General features: G+C 45.3%; 1 protein-coding gene across 1 annotated transcript in view; it reads left to right on the forward strand.

The window, feature by feature from the left end:
- The first annotated feature begins 8135 nt into the window (after positions 1–8135).
- The window catches only part of LOC147666139 (nicotinamide N-methyltransferase-like), a 134136-nt gene continuing 119810 nt past the window's right edge, over positions 8136–22461 (forward strand). The window contains exons 1-2 of the mRNA XM_086949273.1: positions 8136–8222; positions 20783–20988. Coding sequence (XP_086805399.1) covers positions 20841–20988 — 148 coding nt within the window. The 5' untranslated portion in view covers positions 8136–8222; positions 20783–20840. The remainder of the gene's footprint in view (positions 8223–20782; positions 20989–22461) is intronic.

A 22461-nucleotide genomic window follows, 5' to 3' on the forward strand; every position in this document is an offset into this window, starting at 1 on the left:
AAACAGGTGAAGTCATGGAAACCACTGCTCTGTTTAACTACTTAAACATATTTTTGTAAGACTAACAAGAGAATTTGTCTTTGGTGGTAAAATGTGGGCTGCATGCACATATTACCCAGGCACAGTGCTAGCCTGTGGGCTCCCCGCTGGCTGTATTTCAGTGATGTCTGACAGCGAGGTCCCCCATACCAAGCCCATCCTTTCATTATGACATGTTTTTCATTGGGATGCATAATAAGCCTCATACTGTGCACCTTTATTTTAAAGAGTTTATATGCTGTTACATTTTATTGTATTACTTCTAGGTTCCAAATAATTGGCTTACATTTAGATTTTGCTTTAAAATATTTATAATACTTTAAACTTTGCAGTGTCCCTACTCTTTCACATAAGGAGGCTTTACACCCACATGTAAAAAGTTACAGATCGTTACAGTCGTAACTGTAGTCGGAGATGTCACCACCCTCTGATTTTAGGAGGCAGACACATGCAAGTCTACACTTAGGGGCTGATTATGATGTTGGTTGGAGTTGCCTCCGACTGACACCTCTGTGGTTTCGGAACCGACTGACCGCGGGTTGGCAGTCCGAAACTGCAATTACAAAATAACGCACATGGTGCAGTTGTAAACTCCCATTTTCCTATGGGGGTTTGTGGTACGGACGAAAACCACATGCAGCACAAGCTCCCATAAAGGAAAGGGGGTTTGTGTAAATCTCCGGACCGTGTGGCCTAGGTGACCCTGAGGCCATCAACCGGAGACCGCAGAGGTTAGAAAGCTAGACATAGAAAGCCTGTCTGAAACCAACATCATAATCCCGAAAGCAGAAACGCCATCCATTGGTGATTATGTGCATCTTACAGCTGGCCGAGGGCTCCTTGAGCCTGTTGGAAACAGTCAATTTAACCGGCCTGTTTAAACTCCAACCACCTTCCTTATAATAAGGAGGTCATAATTTAAACCAAGGATGTCGGTCAACTTCCTAATTACACTCTGACATGAAAACACCCAATGGTCAATGCACTTCTAAAGACTCCTTTGCCAGATCCCATCCAGCTAGCAAGCTACCACCTGATCTTCCTTACACCTTACGCAGTCACTGTAATGGAGAAAGCCATCAACAAGCAACATGCTCACTACCTCAATGCACACAAACTCCTAGGCACCACGCAATCAAGTTTCCGGCACAAACACCGCACCAAGACAGCCCTCATCACAGCAACAGATGACATCATGGCATTCCTTGACCAAGGAGAAACAGCTGCCCTCATACTGCTAAACCTCTTAGCGGCCTTCAGCACATTCTCCCACTGCATCTTGATCAGACAACTACACTAAACAGGCATCCTAAGACCTACCTTCAACTGGATCTGCTTCTTCCTTACAGGCAGAACATAAATCAGCAAACTTCAGCATGCCACCCTACACATAAGAAGCCAATAACCTCATCTGCAGATCCCCCAAGAATCATCTCATGGTCTGACCTTGTTCATCACCTACTTGACCTCACTGGCAGACCTCATCAGATCACACAACAGCAGCATACTTTCGGAGGCTGACGACACCCAACTGATATTCTCCTGTCGGGTAAGACCCTGCAACAAAAAACTTCACCAACTTCATGACCACTGTACCCACTTGCCTCAAAATCTACATCTACACAGACAAAACTAAGGTGGTAATATTTGGAAGGAAAACCTCTGCTTGGGACCCTACATGGTGGCCATCAGACCTCAGCTCTATGCCTACTGCCACCACCCATGCCAGAAACGTAGGAACAAATCTCAACATGACTGTCCAAGTAAATGAGGTAACCTCCATCTGCTTCCACAATTTGAGGAATAAAGGTTCAAGTGGGTACCAGTGAACACTAGGAAACCCTCACACAGGCCCTGATACCCAGAAGACTTGATTAAAGCAACACGCTTTACAAAGGGATCACCTATCAGCTCCTGAATAGACTCCAAACCATCCAAAACGCTGCAGCAAGACTCATCCAAAAATGATCCTTGACACACCCACATCACTCCACATCTCAAGGAACTTCCCTGGCTCCCCATACACAAGTGCACCAAGTTCAAACTTCTCACACACACACATACATGCAAAGCTCTACACGGCCCTCATCTTACTCAATAGCTGAATACATTTCCATCAACCTCCCAGGCACCTCTGCTCAGTGGATTTTTACTGGCACATGTTCCCCGCATGCACAATAAGACAGTTGAAGGTCACACCTTCTCGTATATGACTGACTGACTGACATACTTATAAAGCACTTGATTACTGAGGTGTCTTGGCGCTAAGGTGAGTTGATACCATTGCACAGGCTTGCCTATATTATTGCTGAGGAAAAAGCCAGGTCTAGACCAATTTCCTAAAAAGAAACCTATTAGACTATAATCTGATAGTAGTTGGAAGGGTGTTCCACAGTGTGGCTGCTCGGTGGGAGAGGCTCTTGCCTTCCCATATGGCTTTTATTATCTTAGGGACCAGTACCATCCCTCTGTTGGCTGTCCTAAGATTCCGTTGCGGCAAGTATGAATTGAATTGAATTGAAAGAGGATTTATACAGCACAACTTTGCCCGTAGGCGTCAAGGCGCTAACGATGGTATAGGCTGTGAGGAAAAGGGAAGAAATTACAAATAGGTCTCCCTAAAGAACCAAGTTTTTAGGGCCTTTTGAAAAAGAGAGTAAGCCGGCTGACCTTTAATGTCCGCCGGAAGAGTATTCCAGATCTTGGGGACAAGGGAGTGGAAAGACCTCCCGCCCCATCTGGCTTTGTAGATTCTGGGGATCACAAGAAGATTTTTATTGGCAGATCAAAGAGCCCTACCGGGGATATAGGGTGTTAGCAGAGATTTGAGATCTTCTGATCCACCGGCATGCAGGGCACGGTGAGTAAGACATAGAGCCTTGAACTCTATCCTGGCCTGCATAAGGAGCCAATGAAGGTCCCTCCTGATGGAGGTTGCTGATGAAAGTCTGGGGGCGTCAGCGACAAACCGAGCAGCTGCATTGTGTACCAATTGCAGGCGTTGTACCTGCTGTTTATTGATACCCAAGTACAGTGCGTTACAATAATCTAATCTAGAGGAGATTAGTGCTACTGTGACAGTTTTCCGGGCTTCTGGGGAAAGATAGTGCACCAACTTCCTCAGGGTTCTAAGAGCTCCACAACAAGTGGAGATCGTCCTGCTGACCTGTTTGTCGAAAGAAAGTTTATTGTCAAAAATGATACCCAGATTTCGAGCGGACTGGGAGGGCTTAGGACAAACCCCAAGAGCGGGAGGCCACCAAGCATTTGACCATATTTCTTCCTTGCCTCCGAAGATCAACACCTCTGTTTTTTCCCCGTTTAGTTTGAGGAAATTCCTCACCATCCAGCCAGCCACTGCTTCCATGCAGTTTCTGAAATTCCGGGCTGTGATGTCGGCTGAGTGTGAGATGGAGACCATGATCTAGGTATCATCGGCATAGGATACAGCTTCCAGCCCAAAAGATCTTACAAGTCTGGTGAGCGGTGTTACATAAATGTTAAAAAGTGTGGGGCTCAGGGATGACCCCTGAGGGACCCCACGCTGCATTGGTTTTGCTGGTGAGAGAAAGTCGCCCAGCTTGACCCTTTGTACACGGTCATCCAGAAAAGATTTCAATAGGCTGAGCGCCGGCCCGTTCACTCCTATCTCCTTGAAGCGATTGACTAAGATGGAGGGATATTGGGTGTCAAATGCAGCTGTAAGGTCGAGCAGGACCAGAAGGGTAGTCTGGCCACTGTCGACCTTAGCACGGATGTTATTAGTGACAACTGTGAGAGCGGACTCGGTGCTATGAGCTCTGCGGAAGCCATGTTGAGAGGGATCAAGAAGGCTGACGTTCTTCAGAAAGGCACTCAAATGGATGTTAAGATGAACCGCTAACATTTTGGCAGGGGCAGGAAGCAAAGAAAAAGGCCGAAAGTTTTTTAAGATACCGGGATCCAGTGAGGCTTTTTTGAAGAGGGGCTTAACTATGACCATTTTCCAGGACGTGGGAAAGACACCTTCCAGAATAGAGAGATTGATTACTTCAAGAAAGGCGGGGAGAAGAACATCTCTGCATTCCTTAAGAGTCTTTAAAGGGCAGGGGTCCAGGGGAGAGCCTGACTTCAGCTTATCTAGGTACAGATTGAGTTGTTCTAGTGTAAGCTGAGGGTAGTTGTTAAGAATGCCATAAGATGATTCAGGGAGAACTACTTCCACGGAAGGAGGAACAGAAGTGGCCGGAGGTTAATAATAATAATAATAAACCATTTTTAAAGCGCCTGGCTTCACAGAAAACAGTGTGTCCCCGCGCTGAATACTGCTAATTCACCAGAGGCAGATGTAAAAAGAAAAAGCCATGAGAGGTAAGAAAGGCATGAAGGTTACACAAGAGGGAACAGAAGCGTTTTAAGCTTTCCACGGAACCTGATTTCAGAGTGTTCCATTCGGAGATCGAGCGGAAGTTCCTTCCAGTGTTTGGAAGCCAGGTATCTAAAAGAACAGCTACCCATCCTGGCTCTGGTGATTCTAGGGGGTTTAAACAGCATCGCACCGGATGATCTCAAATTCCGGATGGGGCGATGCATGGTAAGAAGATTTTTCAAATAATCTGGGCCTTTGCCCTGGGCAATTCGATGCGCGAAACAAAGGGCTTTAAATTTAATCCGCTCCTTGACAGGGAGCCAGTGGAGTTTAGCTAGAGCGGTCTTCCCAGATGCTCTGCGAGGAAGTTTGAGCACAAGGCGGGCAGCAGCGTTCTGAACGCACTGAAGTTGATGTAGGCCTATTTTACTCAAACCTAAGAGTAGAGCGTTCCCATAATCAAGATGGGGGGTCACCAAAGCATGGACAATGGTCTTTCTGGCATCATTAGGGAGGAGATCCAAAACCTTACGAAGAAATTTCAGAATGCTGAAGCACCTACTTGTCACTTTACTGACATGAGATTTATAAGAAAGATCTGAGTCAAGCATTACCCCCAGATTTCGTACCGAATCCACAGGACGGGGAGGGCTACCCAGTTCCGCAGGCCACCACATGTGTGACCATGCAGAGGCTGATTTCCCTACCACCAGTAATTCAGTTTCTTCGCCATTAAGGCGCAGGCAGTTGCTGTTCATCCATGCTGCCACTGATGACAAACAGTTAGAAAAATTAGTGGCATCTTCTCTGTGGTCGTGTGTAAGCTTGAACATCAGTTGGGTGTCATCAGCATAGCTAACAATGCCCACCCCAAATGCTTCCACTATGCGAGCCAGGGGTTCCATATAGATATTAAACAAAGTGGGTTCTAGTTCCTGATTGAGAGCTTCTAGACTCGAATAGATATCAGTTGTCTTTACATGAAAGAAAGTGGATGTCTGGTCGCAAAGCTCCTGAGATGGCACAATGGGGTCTGGAGATTGCAGGGCTGACAGGGAGTCCACGATTTTAAACAACTCCCTAATAGAGCTAAGGGAAGTGGTCATCTTAGAGAAGTGTTGTTTCTTTTCCGCAAGCACCGCGGATTTGTATTCTTTAAGTAGGGTCTTATGTTTTTGCTTTTCTTCTGGATTTAAATATAGTCTCCAAGCTCTTTCCTGTCTTCTGCATCCCTGCTTAAGGGACCTAAGGGTGTCAGAAAACCAGGGCGCCGAGGGGCGTTTTCTGGCAGAATAGTGCGGCTTGACAGGGGCCAGTGTATCTACTGCCTTCAGGATAGAGAGGTGCAAATCAAGCGCAGCACTATGTGTGCTCCTTACAGATGGTGGGCAGTGGTTGGATAACAGGGGAGTTTATCCCTTTAAAATTTCTTTTAAATTCCCACTTACTGGGGCTGGGATGGAATTAGAATATGTGAAATCAAAGGGGATGGCCAAATGATCTGACCAGGAGAGCGGGAGGGGGGGTCCCTGTCTGTACCCTGGGGTCGATGGTAAAGACCCCGTCCAGGGTGTGTCCGGCTGTATGAGTACAGTCATCCACTCTCTGGCTCAGGCCGCATGAGGCTAGTAGGTCCAGCAGAAGGGCAGTATCAATGGCATTGTCCTTCTCGAGATGAAAATTAAAATCACCCAAGATGGTAAAGTTGGGTCTGTCTAGATAGGGCTCCAGAACCTTAATAAAGTTTTGACAAAATTCTGACCTAGGACCAGGAGGCCTATAGATCAAGATCCCGGAGAAGGTGATAGTGGGGGAGGGATTCAAGGCGAAGAAAAGGGCCTGATAGGGATCAGTGGGAGATGATAAATGTTCAGTTTTGCATCTGACTGCGGTTCTATGTAAAATCCCCATCTCACCCCCCCTGCGTCTTTCTCTTTCCATTCTGGCCAGGGAGTAGCCCTCCGGAATGGCGTTCAGAAGGTCTGGTCCGGAATGATCGGTGGCCCAGGTCTCCGTAATATATATAAAAAGAGGTTTTCTCTCGGAGACGAAATCCCTAAAGGCAAAGTTGTTCTTAATCAACGATATGACATTGATCAGAAACCCATTCTCTGTGGTTGATCGAGAGGGGATGCTATTAACTGGCTTAGGGTATTTATTGCGAGGGGCCGGATTTCCAGTGCATTGACAGGCGGAGGCTTCCAGGGCGCGCTCAGGGGGGAAAATATGATGGCAAGGCAAGGACAGGGGTTTGGCCAGAATCAGTGTCTGTAGGGAGTAAAGAAAGCTACCTATCCGTTGGGTGGTGACTTGAACAGCCTGGCCAGCCGCCAGCGCCTCCTTGGCGCTGACGGGCGCAGACAGGCGCAGACAGGAAGGACTCTGGCATAACTCCGGCGTGAGTCCGGCGCGTCCGCAGATCGCGTCCGTAGATCGCGTCGGCTGCGCGGAGGGAGGCCGTCCCCTTTTATAATCAGCTAGAGCGCGGCAGAGCACTTAAACACCCCCAATATGGCCGCTGTGAAAACTTCGGCTCCCCGGGACTGAACTCTCAGCGTCTATACTCAGCTGAGAGTGGCCCGGGTAGCGGAAGGATGAGGAAGGATATCTGGCAGGGTAAAACGCTTAGTAAATCAAGCTGAAATGCCAAACACAAAATTAAAATGAAATGCAAACGCTTTTTAAATCAAGCAGGAATACAGGTGGTAAAGTTAAAAACACTCAGGGGAAAGGCTGTAGAGGAGGACCTCCCGGCTTCCGCCTCAAGAGGGTGAAAATCGCACAGCTAAGTCCAGGACCAGGAGAATAGTTTTTGAATGTCTGTGGCTCCCCCTCCATATAGTGCCTTATGCACGAGACAGAGAGCTTTGAATTCTACCTGCTGTAGAACTGGAAGCCAGTGAAGGTGTCTAATATTGGCGGATGTAGGGTGGTGTTTAGGAATATCAAGCAGCGCTTGTGCTGCCGCATTCTGCAAAGACTGCAGTTCAGCGGCCTGGCCTTTGTCAATACCCAGGTATAAAGCCTCTACTTTGACACGCAAGTATGTAGTCAAACAGGACCTGCAAATTACGCCTGGAATTACTGATTAATGGGTGACAGATGGACGTTTGCATAGCTGGCATGCAAATTCATGGGCAGGAAACTCTTGATCAATCCCACAGATAGGCGCAACAACATCCCAATGGCCAGGGATACTGACCCCAATAAAGCACACATGTCCTGAGGGGGTACGTGCGCTTTGAAAAATACCATAAAGTCGGATGCCACTTGAGTTAGGAATACATAGCCAATCAGGACCCAGCACACCCAGCGTTCATGCGCTCCCCATTCAGCACATCTGAACACATTCGCCACTGGCCCCACACTGTACATGCAAGGTCAAGACCCACCAGTAGTAACCGTTTGACCATGAATGTATGACTCTAAGGCAGCAAACAACATTCCTCACCATACATGGTACAGCCGATACGTTTATGGCTTGATGTAAAATTGTAAACAAGGCGAACACAAACCCAATATAAATTTAGACAGTCTTCTGACCTCGTGCTTTTTACTGTTGTCTTGGCTGAATTGTTCAATGAAATAGAACTGTTCTTGTTTTGCCAAATGCCTCTTGTATTCAGTTTTTTACTAAGAAATGTTAACAAGAGAAACATCTGGCGAGCCAGCCAGAAGGGTTGGGACCTCGTACCCGAATGCAGCTGAAGGAAGGTGACCCCACCTGGACTGATTCACGTTGCGCATCGACAAAGTTGGGCATGCACTGCAATTGATTGGAAGTTCTGCTGAATTTGCAAGGTGGAGGTCCGTCCTGTAGCAATCATCTCAAAGGGTAAGAGACTATATCTGAACCTTTCAGTCTTATATTTCTTTAGCTAAAAATGTTTTCTCAGTGCTAAACAGGTTTCTTAAGACAGTTAGTATCTGAAAGGAGCGGTAGCTCGAACCTTTGGACTCAGGAAACTGGTTGTAACTTATGTGGGGCCAAGAGGGGCTGGTGATTCACAAGGTACTACACTTTGGTGTCTGTGAGTACCACCGTTATCCAGGAGCGGATAGTGGCAGACTATCCAGTTCACTTAGGAATGTGTTCCACTCTAGTCTTCTTTTTTTATAGAGGATATATTGCAATGAACATGTCAATTTTATTTTTGACAAAGTATTTTTTTTCCCCTCTGTCGATCATTGATGAAATCTATTATCGTATGTAATGGTATTTCATTAAATGTTGTTGAAAACTATATTGTGTGCATGCAGGTTTTGTGCAAAATTATTACATATTCGCCCTTTGTTACAAATACTACATATACAGTTTTATCTTGTTACACGTAAATGCTTGTTTGAAGTGTTGAATGTAAAAAATTTGCAGCGCTGAGCTCAAAGTACGCAATAGCATATGATTTGACAAACCAAACTAGGAAAATGTCTTCTGAATTGTATTAGCCAAGTTACTAAATTGCCATGGATTACCCACTAAAACACATGGAAACTATGCTCCCCAAGAATATAAAAAGACTAAATAGGTTTTGCCAAGAGTGGCATTTTCACATGAAGTCACAAACCCTGGCCTAAGGAGGGAACATTTGACCTGAACATATTGAGCAAACTAAAACGCATAAAAACACCAAATATGCAGATCAAAAGAGAGACTAGAGAGAGGCATTATTGGAATTATAGGCCATCTTCAAAGAAGCGAATAGCGATAACCCCTCAGCACATCTCCCACCATATGCAGGGATGGACGTGCTCCCACCTGCTCCCCCTGCATTAGGTTGCTCAAACCCAGCAGTGATAGCAGCCGACGAGCCCGCCACCGAAAGAGGGTCAGCCAGATGAAAGTATGAGAGATGTAAAACTAAATTGGCCCAGGCACCTCCAGCACAGCCCAAAATCCTTAGGGTAGGTCCCCAAATGCTCGACTTCCCATCTACAACACACACCACGTGACACCTCAAGAGCAGGTGGGATACCCCTTCCCACTGGATCTGGCGAGCGTAAGCGTAAGCGTGCGTAAGCGTGTGTCAGGGAAGTTTGCAGCAGTTCTCGATAGTGATTCAGTGAGCTCAGGTGAGGAAGAGAGTCCCTAACGAGGGTGGGGCTAAAGGATTTGCCCAGGTAACAGAGGAGGAAATGGAGGGTGAACTTGAAAGCAAAACCAGGTCAACGAAAGCAGCGCATAGTTCAGAGAAAAAAGAGACAGGCCAAATGAGGCAGAGAGGTGTGAGCTCCTGCTCGAGAGAGAGAAAGGGCACAGAACCAAGAATTAGACCAAGAGCACAGGACATAGCACTCCCCTCCCAAGGGAAGCAGAGATAGGTTTAGGAGGCAGCGCTGGGAAGAAACGGAGGTAGCTTAAAGTCTACTAGCAGGGCTCAGATTTATAACGTCTGCTTGTCAAAGGAGAAGGACTGACCAAGAAATCAAAGATCACGGCAGTCTGGTGCTCACCCACCAGCAGCCCAGGAAAAACAAGACGGCACCTTTATATGAACACGAGGAGAGCAGCAACGAGGATACGAGCTACTCTACATGGGTGCACAGCAGAGACAGACCTACCCCCAGCGTGATAATAGCAAAGTAGAAAAAGAAGAGTTTCGTGTGGAAACCCACTTTATGACCTCCTAGCAGATTGGACTGAGGAGTGGGACCAATATGATCGGTCTTGGCCTGGGAAAGGATCGTTTGAGCCCCAGGACATGGCAGCATCAGACATGAAGGAGGAAATCCCAACCGGAACTTCGCCTACATGCAGCAATGCCTCACAAGGTAGAGACGCTATGCTGAGTTTAAACCTGTAGGGTCATCCAGGGCGAGAATGTGCACACTACTGCGAAAGGGGGCCGTGGGGTTAGGTGCATGTCATGGGCCAAGATGGACAAAGAGGGACTAAGAACAAAGTTACCGTCATTGATGGATGTGGCTGGGAAATGGATTACTTGTTTTGGAAGAATACCACAGGTATTATCCTAGTGATAGGTGACATTTAGAGTCTGTTGAGCAACCTTATTGGTGAACAGACAAAGACGGTGTTCACCCAAGCCTGATTCCCAGCAATAATGCTAACAGAGACTCAGCATGATGGGCCAGATTTAACTTGAACTGGCAACAGATATGAACCGCCCTGAGAGAAAAATTACTTGACTTCCCAGATGTAGGGGGGCTAATAGCAGAGACCATGAAGCCGAAGAAAAGCATACGCAAGTTCCTGAACAGCACGAGCGATGATGGGGACAAGAGACAGGGCAGCCATTGATCGATAAGCATCCAGAAGTAACATTTTCTACAATATTCTTAAAAAGGGGTTACCCGCTGAGATAAAGAGTGGGCGGGACAGTGTAGATGCCTTAAATACCAAACCCTTGTGGGAGATACAGGCTCAAATTCTCCTCTAACACAAAAAGAAGCAAAAGAGGATACAGAAATGCAGGAGCAGACCCAAAGAGACACTACAAAACTGGTTCAATACAAATTGAAAAAGACTGTCGTCAAGGGAGCAGCGAGGGCTGCAACCATATATGTGACACCAGATCCCAGGGAGTGCTACTATTGCCATCTGGCAGATAGATGCCGGTTAAAAGCCTACCATGAACAGCAAAAGCATCAGAGATCAATGAGCCAGGGTCAGCCAAAACAAAACCCTATGAATGTCCCTCCTCAGCATCAAGCACAAGGGAATCAGAATGGACCCTACGCCCAGTCTCAGGGAGGTCCGCCGTCACCACACAGCGCTACAGGGATCCAGCAATTGGGCAAGCACGTGATGGCAGCAGCTACAGACAGGGAATCCAACACAACAGGGCCTGGGCCACAACACATACAGGAAGGGATGACAGTGTGGGAAGGTAGCACTACACGCAATCACAGAGCCAAACTACACTATAAAATTAAACTTCCCAGCACATGTATGTATTACACCAATAACTTGAAACCCAGTGGTTAATAACAAGCACTAATGTCACCATCTTCCCCAGACTACTAACAGATCACAAAAGGGCTAAAAGACAACAGTGGGAGTTCAAAATGTTTACTTGCATCCAGACATTCAGAGCGGCTGAGAACTGTGTCTGGGGTCCCGCACCAAGTTCGTCATCCAAGGCGGGTTAGCTGGCCATGCCCTAGAGGCAGGGCAGCGTGACGAGGGGGCATGAGCGTGAACTGTTTAAAAAGAGTCACCCTGGTCCCGTGTCTAAAGTCAAATAGGACGCATTCCGATGACCAAGTCGAAGGGTCCCCATTCTCATGCACGAGGTCTGGGGACAATGTTTGCTTCAAGAGCACCCTCAAAAACCAGAAGTGTCTGCATAGCGGAAACCAGGATTCCAGTGCACCTGGAACGTTAAAACTCTAAAACTCCACAGCGCACCCACAAAGAGTTAATAGGTTTCGAGGCCTCAACATGATGTTGAGTCCAAGCCTCCAATTGGGGGTACACCTGGTTTTGCATCATCACCCGTCAGACTCTTGCAATTTTTTGGCCACAGTCCCAGGTTCTTCAACATAGTCACGCTATTGGTGTTACAAGGCAAATACTACCTTAGTTAGCCTTCTTTTATGTTTTGTGAACTGTCCCATTTTTTGATTTCCGAAGTCCGGTTAACTTACCATACCCTTCCAATCTTTAAAGGTGACATATGTATAGACAGTGAAACCCGCAATGGTGTGGATGTCTAAATTAGTTTTATTTACACAACTTTGCAATGTTCTAAGAATGTTGATATGTCCTGTAGTCCACAGTTTTTCTAAAAATGTAGGACAAATTAAGTTGTAAAAAGGTTTAACCCGTTGTGCATAATCTGGTATGTAAGTTCTTCAAAAGTTTAGGAAGCCTAAAAGGGATTGTAGCTTTTTTAATGTGTTTGGTGGTTCCCCACTTACACTATCCTCATGCAGATCTACTCAGCCTTATTACATGCAGACCATTCATACTTATACTACACCCATAGAGAGTTAGTCAGTCTTATCACACACACTCCCCACTCACATTGTTCTCACTCACAGTATACCCACTGAGAGCCATTTAGTGTTATCACACATGCACAAAGTATCCCCACTCACTCTAGCCCCACTGAGAGGCAATCATTCCTATCACACACTATTCCCACTCTCATTATCCATAACTCAGAGACAATCAGTTTTATCACAAGCAAACTATGCCCACTCACACAGTTCTCACCCAGAGCTGCTGACTCCTATCACATGCACACTAACCCCACTCACATTATCCACTGCAAACCTCAAATCTAGCTGACAGAAATGTCCCACCACCCATTCCTTCCCCTAGTTCTCCCGATAAAAATGGCACCTCTCTCATGTGTCACAGAATTCCCGAAACCTCATATTTAGCTAAAAAAAACAAACAAACAAATGTTCCATATATATATGGTGTGGGCACAAATGTCCAACCACACAGCATTCTCCAAGTAAAACGATACAGCACCCATACCTACAGATCACGCACGCAACCTGGGCTTCATCCTGGACTCCTCCCTCTCGATGACCAGACAAGTCAACGCCGTCTCATCATAATGTTTCAACATCCTACGCATGCTCCGAAAGATCTTCTGATGGATCCCCACCGAAACCAGGAAGACGGTCAAGCAGGCCCTCGTCACCAGCCGACTGGACTACGGAAACACCCTCTACACTGGAACCACAGCCAAACTACAGAAGAGACTCCAACGCATCCAGAACGCCTCCGCACGACTCATCCTAGACATCCCCCGACACGGCCACATCTCCGGACACCTGAGAGACCTGCACTTGCTCCCCGTCAGCAAGAGAATCACGTTCCGACTCCTCACCCACGCACACAAGGCCCTCCACGACCTGGGCCTCAGGTACCTCAACAGCCGCCTGACCTTCTGCACTCCCACCCGCTAGCTACGATCGACCAACCACGCCCTCTCCGCCGTTCCACGCATTCGAAGAGCCACCATGGGAGGAAGATCCTTCTCCTACCTGGCAGCAAAGACTTGGAACTCAGTCCTCATCCACCTCCGTCGGACCCAAGACCACCTCGCCTTCAGGAAGCAACTCAAGACCTGGCTGTTCGAGCAGTAGCGGACCCCTCTCCCCCAAGCGCCTTGAGACCCTCCGGGTGAGTAGTGCGCTATACAAATTTCTTGATTGATTGATTGATTGATTGACAAGTCAACCCATCCTGGATTCCACTGGGGGTCTACTTTTCAAAAATGTATATGTTTGCTAGTTTTCCCTAGTTGCCGGCAGAGCTAGGGTTCAAAATCTACAGTGAGTCACTTTGAAAAAAGGGACCATTTTCACATCAAAAATATTGTGTGTTCAATTAGAGTTTTGGCCCGTGTCCTGCCGTGGGCACTAGGCCTACCCACACAAGTGAAGTTCTGTTTTTATTGGGAGACTTTGGGGAATTTGGGGTGGGTGGAATTGTGTGGATCCATGCAGATTCCAAAACTTTCCATCACAGAAATGTTGGGTAAAATATGTTTTTTTTACAAAGTTTAAGGTTTGCAAGGAATTCTGGGTAACACAATTTAGTGAGAGCCACACAAGTCACCCCCTCCAGGATTTCTAGGTTTAAATAATGTATAGGTTTGTTAGGTTTCTCTAGGTGCCAGCAGAGCTAGGCTTCAAAATCCACAGCTAGGGACTTTGCATAAAAAGGTCAGTTTTCACTGTAAAAATGTGGTGTGTCCATGTTCCGTTTGGGCAGTTTCCTGTCACAGGCACTAGGCCTACCCACACAAGTGATGTAACATTTTTATTGAGAGACGTTGGGGAATGCAGGGTGCATGAAATTATGTGAATCCACACAGATTCCAGAACTTTTCCATCACAGAAATGCGAGAAAAATGTGTTTTTCTTTACAAATTTTTAGGTTTGCAAGAGATTCTGGGTAACATAACCTGATGAGAGCCACACAAGTCACCACATCTTAGATTCCCCTGGGTGTCTAGTTTTCAAACATTTATAGGTTTGCTAGGTTTCCCTAGGTTCTGGCAGAGCTAGGGTTCAATTTCCACATCTAGGCACTGAATAAAAAGCGTTCAGATTTCACTGTAAAAATGTGGTGTGTTAACATTGCGTTTTGGGCCATTTCCTGTCCCGAACACCAGGCTTACCCACACTAGTGAGGTACCATTTTTATTGGGAGACTTTGGGGATTTCGGGGTGGGTGGAACTTTGTGGACCCACGCATATCCGAGAACTTTCCATCACAGAAATGTGAGGAAAATGTGTTTTCTTGGAGAACGTTTGAGGTTTGCAAGGGGTTCTGGGTAACAGAACCTGGCGGGAGCCACACAAGTCAGCCCCTCCTGGATTCCCCTGAGTGTCTAGTTCCTCAAAAATGTATAGGTTTGCTAGGTTTCCTTAGGTGAAGGCAGAGCTAGGGTTTAAAATCCACAGGTAGGCACTTTTTAGAAAAGGGTTAGTTTTCACTGTAAAAATGTGGTGTGTCCACATTGGTTTTGGGCAGTTTCCTGTCACTGGCAGTAGACCTACCCACACAAGTGAGGCACCATTTGAATTGGGAGATGTTGGGGACTGCAGGCTACATGGAATTTTGTGGATCCACACAGATTCCAAAACTTTCCATCACAGAAATGTGTGGAAAACAGGTAGGCACTTTTTAGAAAAGGGTTAGTTTTCACTGTAAAAATGTGGTGTGTCCACATTGGTTTTGGGCAGTTTCCTGTCACTGGCAGTAGACCTACCCACACAAGTGAGGCACCATTTGAATTGGGAGATGTTGGGGACTGCAGGCTACATGGAATTTTGTGGATCCACACAGATTCCAAAACTTTCCATCACAGAAATGTGTGGAAAACGTGTTTGTTTTACAAAGTTTGAGGTTTGCAAGTTATTCTGAGTAACAGAACCTGATGAGATCCACACAAGCCACCCACTCCTGGATTCTCCGGGGTGTTTAGTTTTAAAAAATGCATAGGTTTGCTAGGTTTCCCTAGGTGCCTTCGGAGTCAGGGTTCAAAATCCACAGTTAGGCACTTTAAAAAAAGGGCCAGTTTTCACTGTAAAAATGTGGTGTGTCCAGGTTGAGTTTTGGCACGTTTTCTGTCGTGGGAACTAGGCCTACCCACACAAGTGAGGTACCATTCTTATTGAAAGATGTTGGGAAATGTGGGATAGGTGAAATTTTGTGGATCCACAGAGATTCCAGAGCTTTCAATCACAGAAACATTGGGAAAGTGTTTTTTTTTTACAATGTTTGAGGTTTGCAAGGAATCCTGAGTAACAGAACCTGTTGGGATCCAGTCAAGTCACCCCATTCTAGATTCCCCTGGGTGTCTAATTTAAAAAAAAGGATAGGTTTGATAGGTTTCCCTAGGTGCGGGCAGAGATAGGGTTCAGAATCCACAGCTAGGCACTTTAAAAAAAGGGTCAATTTTCACTGTAAAAATGTGGTGTGTCCACGTTGTGTTTTAGGCTGTTTCCTGTCGCGGGCACTAGGCCTACCCACACAAGTGAGATACCACTTTTATCAGTGCATCACCAGATGTCTATACATTAAACTCTACCAGCCTTCAGTGCATCACTAGACGTCTATACACTAAACTCTATCATTCTTCCGTGCATCACTAGACGTTAATACACTAAACTCTACCAGCGTTCAATGTATCACCAGACGTCTACACACTAAACTCTACCAGCCCTCAGTGCATCACTAGACGTCTATACACTGAACTCTACCAGCGTTCAGTGCATCACTAGACGTCTATACACTAAACTCTACCAGCCTATAGTGCATTACTAGACGTCTATACACTAAACTCTACCAGCCTTCAGCGCATCACTAGATGTCTACACACTAAACTCTACCATCCTTCAGTGCATCACTAGAAGTCTGTACACTAAACTCAACCAGCGATCAGTGCATCAATAGACATTTATACACTAAGCTCTGCCAGCCGTCAATGCATCACTAGATGTTTATACACTAAACTCTACCAGACTTCTGGGCATCACTAGACGTCTATACACTAAACTCCACCAGCCTTCGGTGCATCACTAGACGTCTGTACACTAAACTCTACAATCCTTCAGTGCATCACGAGACGTCTATACACTACACTCTACCAGCGTTCAGTGCATCACTAGACGTCTATACACTAAACTCTACCAGCCTTCAATGCATCACTAGACGTCTATACACTAAACTCCACCAGCCTTCAGTGCATCACTAGACGTCTATACACTAAACTCTACCAGCGTTCAGTGCATCACTAGACGTCTATACACTAAACTCTACCAGCGTTCAGTGCATCACTAGACGTCTACACACTAAACTCTACCATCCTACAGTGCATCACTAGATATCTACACACTAAACTCTACAATCCTTCAGTGCATCACGAGACGTCTATACACTAAACTCTACCAGCCTTCAGTGCATCACTAGACGTCCACACACTAAACTCTACCATCCTACAGTGCATCACTAGATATCTACACACTAAACTCTACCAGCCTTCAGTGCATCACTAGACATCTACACACTAAACTGTACCAGCCTTCAATGCATCACTAGACGTCTACATACTAAACTCTACAATCCTTCAGTGCATCACTAGACGTCTGTACACTAAACTCTACCAGCGTTCAGTGCATCACTAAACGTCTATACACAAAACTCCACCAGCCTTGGGTTCATCACTAGAAGTCTATACTCTAAACTCTACCAGCCTTCAGAACGTCACTAGACGTCTATACACTAAACTCTACCAGCCTTCAGAACATCACTAGACGTCTGTACACTAAACTCTACCAGCCTTCATTGCCTCACTAAACGTCTATACACTAGACTCTACCAGCTTTCAGTGCATCACTAGACATCTATACACTAAACTCTGCCAGCCATCAGTGCATCACTAGACGTCTACACACTAAAGTCTACCAGCTTTCGATGCATCACTAGATGTCTATACACTAAACTCTACCAGCGTTCAGTGCATCACTAGACGTCTATACACTAAACTCTACCAGCGTTCAGTGCATCACTAGACGTCTGTACACTAAACTCTACCAGCCTTCGGTGCATCACTAGACGTCTGTACACTAAACTCTACCAGCGTTCAGTGCATCACTAGACGTCTATACACTAAACTCTACCAGCCTTCAGTGCATCACTAGACGTCTATACACTAAACTCTACCAGCCTTCAGTGCATCACTAGACGTCTATACACTAAACTCTACCAGCGTTCAGTGCATCACTAGACGTCTATACACTAAACTCTACCAGCCTTCAGTGCATCACTAGACGTCTATACACTAAACTCTACCAGCGTTCAGTGCATCACTAGACGTCTATACACTAAACTCTACCAGCCTTCGGTGCATCACTAGACGTCTATACACTAAACTCTACCAGCGTTCAGTGCATCACTAGACGTCTATACACTAAACTCTATCAGCCTTCAGTGCATCACTAGACGTCTATACACTAAACTCTACCATCCTACAGTGCATCACTAGACGTCTATACACTAAACTCTACCAGCCTTCAGTGCATCAATAGACGTCTATACACTAAACTCTACCAGCGTTCAGTGCATCACTAGACGTCTATACACTAAACTCTACCAGTGTTCAGTGCATCACTAGACGTCTACACACTAAACTCTACCATCCTACAGTGCATCACTAGACGTCTATACACTAAACTCTATCAGCCTTCAGTGCATCACTAGACGTCTATACACTAAACTCTACCAGCGTTCAGTGCATCACTAGACGTCTATACACTAAACTCTACCAGCGTTCAGTGCATCACTAGACGTCTGTACACTAAACTTTACCAGCCTTCGGTGCATCACTAGACGTCTATACACTAAACTCTACCAGCCTTCGGTGCATCACTGGACGTCTATACACTTAACTCTACCAGCGTTCAGTGCATCACTAGACTTCCATACACTAAACTCTACCAGCCTTCGGTGCATCACTAGACGTCTATACACTAAACTCTATCAGCCTTCAGTGGTGTTGTAAACATATCTAGGACCCCAATTAAATATTTCCGATTCTTGCCCTTATGTGGTTATAACCAATAATATCCTTATAAAGGCATAGGAATCATGTCCATATTTAGTCATAGCCAATGCAGTGCAAATACGGCAAGGCTACTCCCATAGACTCCTAGAAAGTACAACGCGTTCTTTAAACAAACCAAGCCTCCAGCAGCCCGGGAATCTCCCCTGCTTTTGTTTTGATTTGTGCAAGAACTCCTGGAGTCCAGAAAGAACTGTAAGTTCTTAGTGACGTCTTATGTCCAACCTTACGTCAAACTCGGCACCTTTAAGGTATAAATATACCAGCATTTGCCTTAAGCAAACACACAGTGGTTTGGTGCAGAGCGGCTATCTACTTGCCCGACGCCCAGCTGATGCGAGTGCTGAAGAAAGCCGACCCTCCCTTTTGACGCACTGAGAGAGACGCTGTCTTTTCTCCTGCCGAGAAATCCAGCTCCAGTGTTTCCAGTCATCCTTGCGGGTTGCTGGGAGATCGAGTCCTGAGAGAGAGATACAAGACCTCCTTCATTCTATAAACAAAGTACGGAGCTGATTAGATCCTTAGAGAATTCTTGATGCAGATTCTTGGCAAAACTATCTTAACTTTCTCACTCCTTCCCTTGTATTAGGCTTAGGTTAGGTACACCGGGGTAGGCGTATTTTAGAAACACCAGTTGAGCATGTTTAGTCAACCTTTTATCATTGTATGTAATTTATGCATTTTATCCGTTTTAAGTATCATATGGCTCAGAAACCATATCAATGCTTTTACAGTATTATTTCATAATACTCCTTTTACTGTACGCACTTTACTTTTTGATAAGTATTGCAATTGTGGCAATTCATTTCTCTTGCATGAGAAAGAAGACTGCTCAATAAATAACAGCTTTTATTAAAAACGCCCGTCTCTCTATTTCTCTGCACTCTGGTGAAACTAAGCATGCACGATTGACTGAGTGAAATAGCTGTCTATTGTTATCACACGGCTCTGGAGATATACTCCTTATTCTGGAGGGAGCAAAGTTGTCATGTTTATGCGGTTGTCAGAAACTAATCCCTTCTTGTCTATTCAGGAAAGTTAACTCCTTCCTGTTCACTCGAGAAAATTTCTAGTGACCTCTGAGCTAGCTGGCATTCATAATAAAGTCTAACATATTCAATAGAGACCTCGTCGACCTCAGTCCTACGTCTAAACTATTGTTTATGTTATTCCAATGTTCAGAGCCTATTGGGAATATAGGAACTACACTACTGTGCATCACTAGACGTCTATACGCTAAACTCTACCAGCCCTTGGTGCATCACTAGATGTCTATACACTAAACTCTACCAGTCTTCAGTGCATCACTAGACATCTATACCCTAAACTCCTGGTTATACCGTAATCTCCAGAAGTCCACAATTGCTCTCCTAATAATTTGCAGATGTCCAGGTATTTGAATGTGGTGGGAATACATTTTCATCTTGGGCTGAAGGACAGGCCTTTGGGAATAGCCTATTCAAGCATTTCTGGAATTTGGTCAGAATTATCTATGGAAAGCACCAGGCATCCCATTTAGCCACCCTGAGTGGGAGAAACCACATATCCCAAAATGGATCAGGTTTGGTGAAGATGTGAGTACCATACACAGTCTACAGTCATTTGGTGGTCTTATGCCGTACATCGACTTGGCCTCGGCTATTGATGAGTTCTGCCAAGGTAGCTCTGAGCAGTTCATTGATGATTTAGTACTATGCTAACATCTACTCAACAAGCAACAGCATCTTAACACTACTAAAATGATTCTCTCAAAAGGAAGAAAGAAGTGCAGTCAGATGGAAACATCTGGGTATGAGTGGTCGTAAACATTATTCAACCTCTACCATGAGCCACTGGGTTCACTGTTGCCGATTAAATATGATGTCGTTGTTCATCTGTATGCTAAAGTCACTCAATTGTACGTCTTATTGACATCAGTGAAACACACCGAAGAGTTAAAAACCTTTCCCTACAAACTTGATGACTCTTGATATGCTTTTCACTGAACTAAGGGTCACCACAGAAGGTTTTCGTCCTCTCCACGCTGACACAATCATAAATCCAACATGGCTGGAAGAATGTGCACCCCTTCCATTACAACATTACCATGGACTTTAGTCAAAGCACCCAGGTACACAATCGAAGCTCAACACCAACATGGCCCCTACAGGAGTCCAGAGGTGCAAGTCTAGGCGAGGCAGGCTCCATGAATGTGGAGGGAAGAGCAAAACAAGGACCCCAAGTTTAAAAGTGAAGTTGGATTAGAGCTGAAGGGATGGGCATGTAAATAGCATAATATCTCTTAGTGGATCATTTACAATTTAGATTTCTTGTAGACATCATTTGCAATGCAAATTTCTTGTAGATATTGTGTGAGCTCAGACAACGAGCACTGAAAGCCGGAGAGCTGCACAGCGGAGAACATGGCTTCTGGCATGAGTCTGAAGGAAATGTATGAGAAGTTATATGATCCACGAAAGTTTCTCCAAATGTACTATGTACAAGACAGTAAAATTGTGGAAGATTCTATTAATCAACTGTATCCTGCTTTCCTGAGGATCTTATCATCATGTGAGTACTATCTGTGCTACTCCTCACCACATAATGTGTGGTTCATTTGTTACATTTAATCAGCTGTTCCTCAACCCACCCATAGTTAACAGACAAGATTTTGATCCATTTACAAGAACAGTATTGATAAAGATAACTGTTTTTGTTTGAATTGAGACATACTGTTTTATATTTCAAAGTACTTTATTCGGCTATCGAACGTAAGAACTCTTGTTTCAGATATTTGCTTTTTTCATGCTTAGGGCATTGAAGCGTTCTTTGAGGCACATATGATTAAAAAATACTCTATTTAATCAATTCATTACAACACTTTAATTTGTATGCAGAATTTATCATGCAAATACCCACACCTCTGTCAATGGAACAAGTATTTTAATCTGAAAAGCTTTCAAGAAAGATGGAACAACACGTTTGTGTGCTGAATTCATGGTTTATCCACAACAAAGGAACAGTTAATGCTGCCCTGCCAGTATGATGATGGAACTAACTGCACAAACGAACAAAGGAAGTGATGTTTTCTGGTCTGGACAGTGAGGATTCTGCTGACCCTTGGGTCTCAAGTGAGGTCTGAGATTAGAGTCTTTATTTAAATTCATGTCCTTTCTCCTTCTCTTTGCATTAAGTCACCTGCGCTCAAGCACTGAAAGAGGGTGTATGTCCAGCATATGTAATTTATACACCTGCTATCATGAAACAGTCAACCTACACTCCTCTCTGTAGGCCTCTCTCTAAGCACAATTAAGTAAGATGCTTTTCTAGATAGCCAGGTATCAAAAATACATTTTCAATCAATACGTTTATTGATTGTTTTACTTCTGCCAAAACATACTTGTCCTGAGTTTCAAAACAGGCACAAATTAAGACACATGCAAGTTACGTTTATACATGAGGGTAAATTACACCTGCCTCAATAATTCATATTTCTGTGTTTCTCATACATGGGTTTGGACGTCAAAGATCACTCATGCCTTTTGCTAGTGAACATGTTTTCCTATCCCCTTACCATGTTAACTTTACACATATATATCTGCATGCATGTTGAAGGTTAGGAAAGCTTTTTAATTTAAGGTCATGTGCGCAAAGCACAAGGACTGTGATTTCCTGACTGCGATACTTACCCAATCACAATTAGGAAATCGCAATTCCTAATGTAGGAAAATGTATATGTCTTAAAAAGCAATTCATAGGGACCCGACCAGTGGCAGGGAATCTGGATGTCCGACCTCCCACTGCAATGACTCCGCTGCTCTCCTCGCACTCAACCCCTGAAGGACATCTGCCAGCAGTCTACACCGAACACCACCGATGGCCAGTTCTCCTGCCGACACTGGTAACAATCCTACACCACCCACAGCACCCCCACGGCCACCACACATACGCCGGACGCTCGCACCACCGAAGCCCTGAAGTGCATCCTCCTCAAAGTGCGCTCCCTGCACAGACATGCCGCAGAGATCTGGGACCGCCTCGACA

The sequence above is a fragment of the Lissotriton vulgaris genome, unplaced genomic scaffold (genome assembly GCF_964263255.1).
Source record: "Lissotriton vulgaris unplaced genomic scaffold, aLisVul1.2 SCAFFOLD_2065, whole genome shotgun sequence".
NCBI classification, from domain to species: Eukaryota; Metazoa; Chordata; class Amphibia; order Caudata; family Salamandridae; genus Lissotriton; species Lissotriton vulgaris.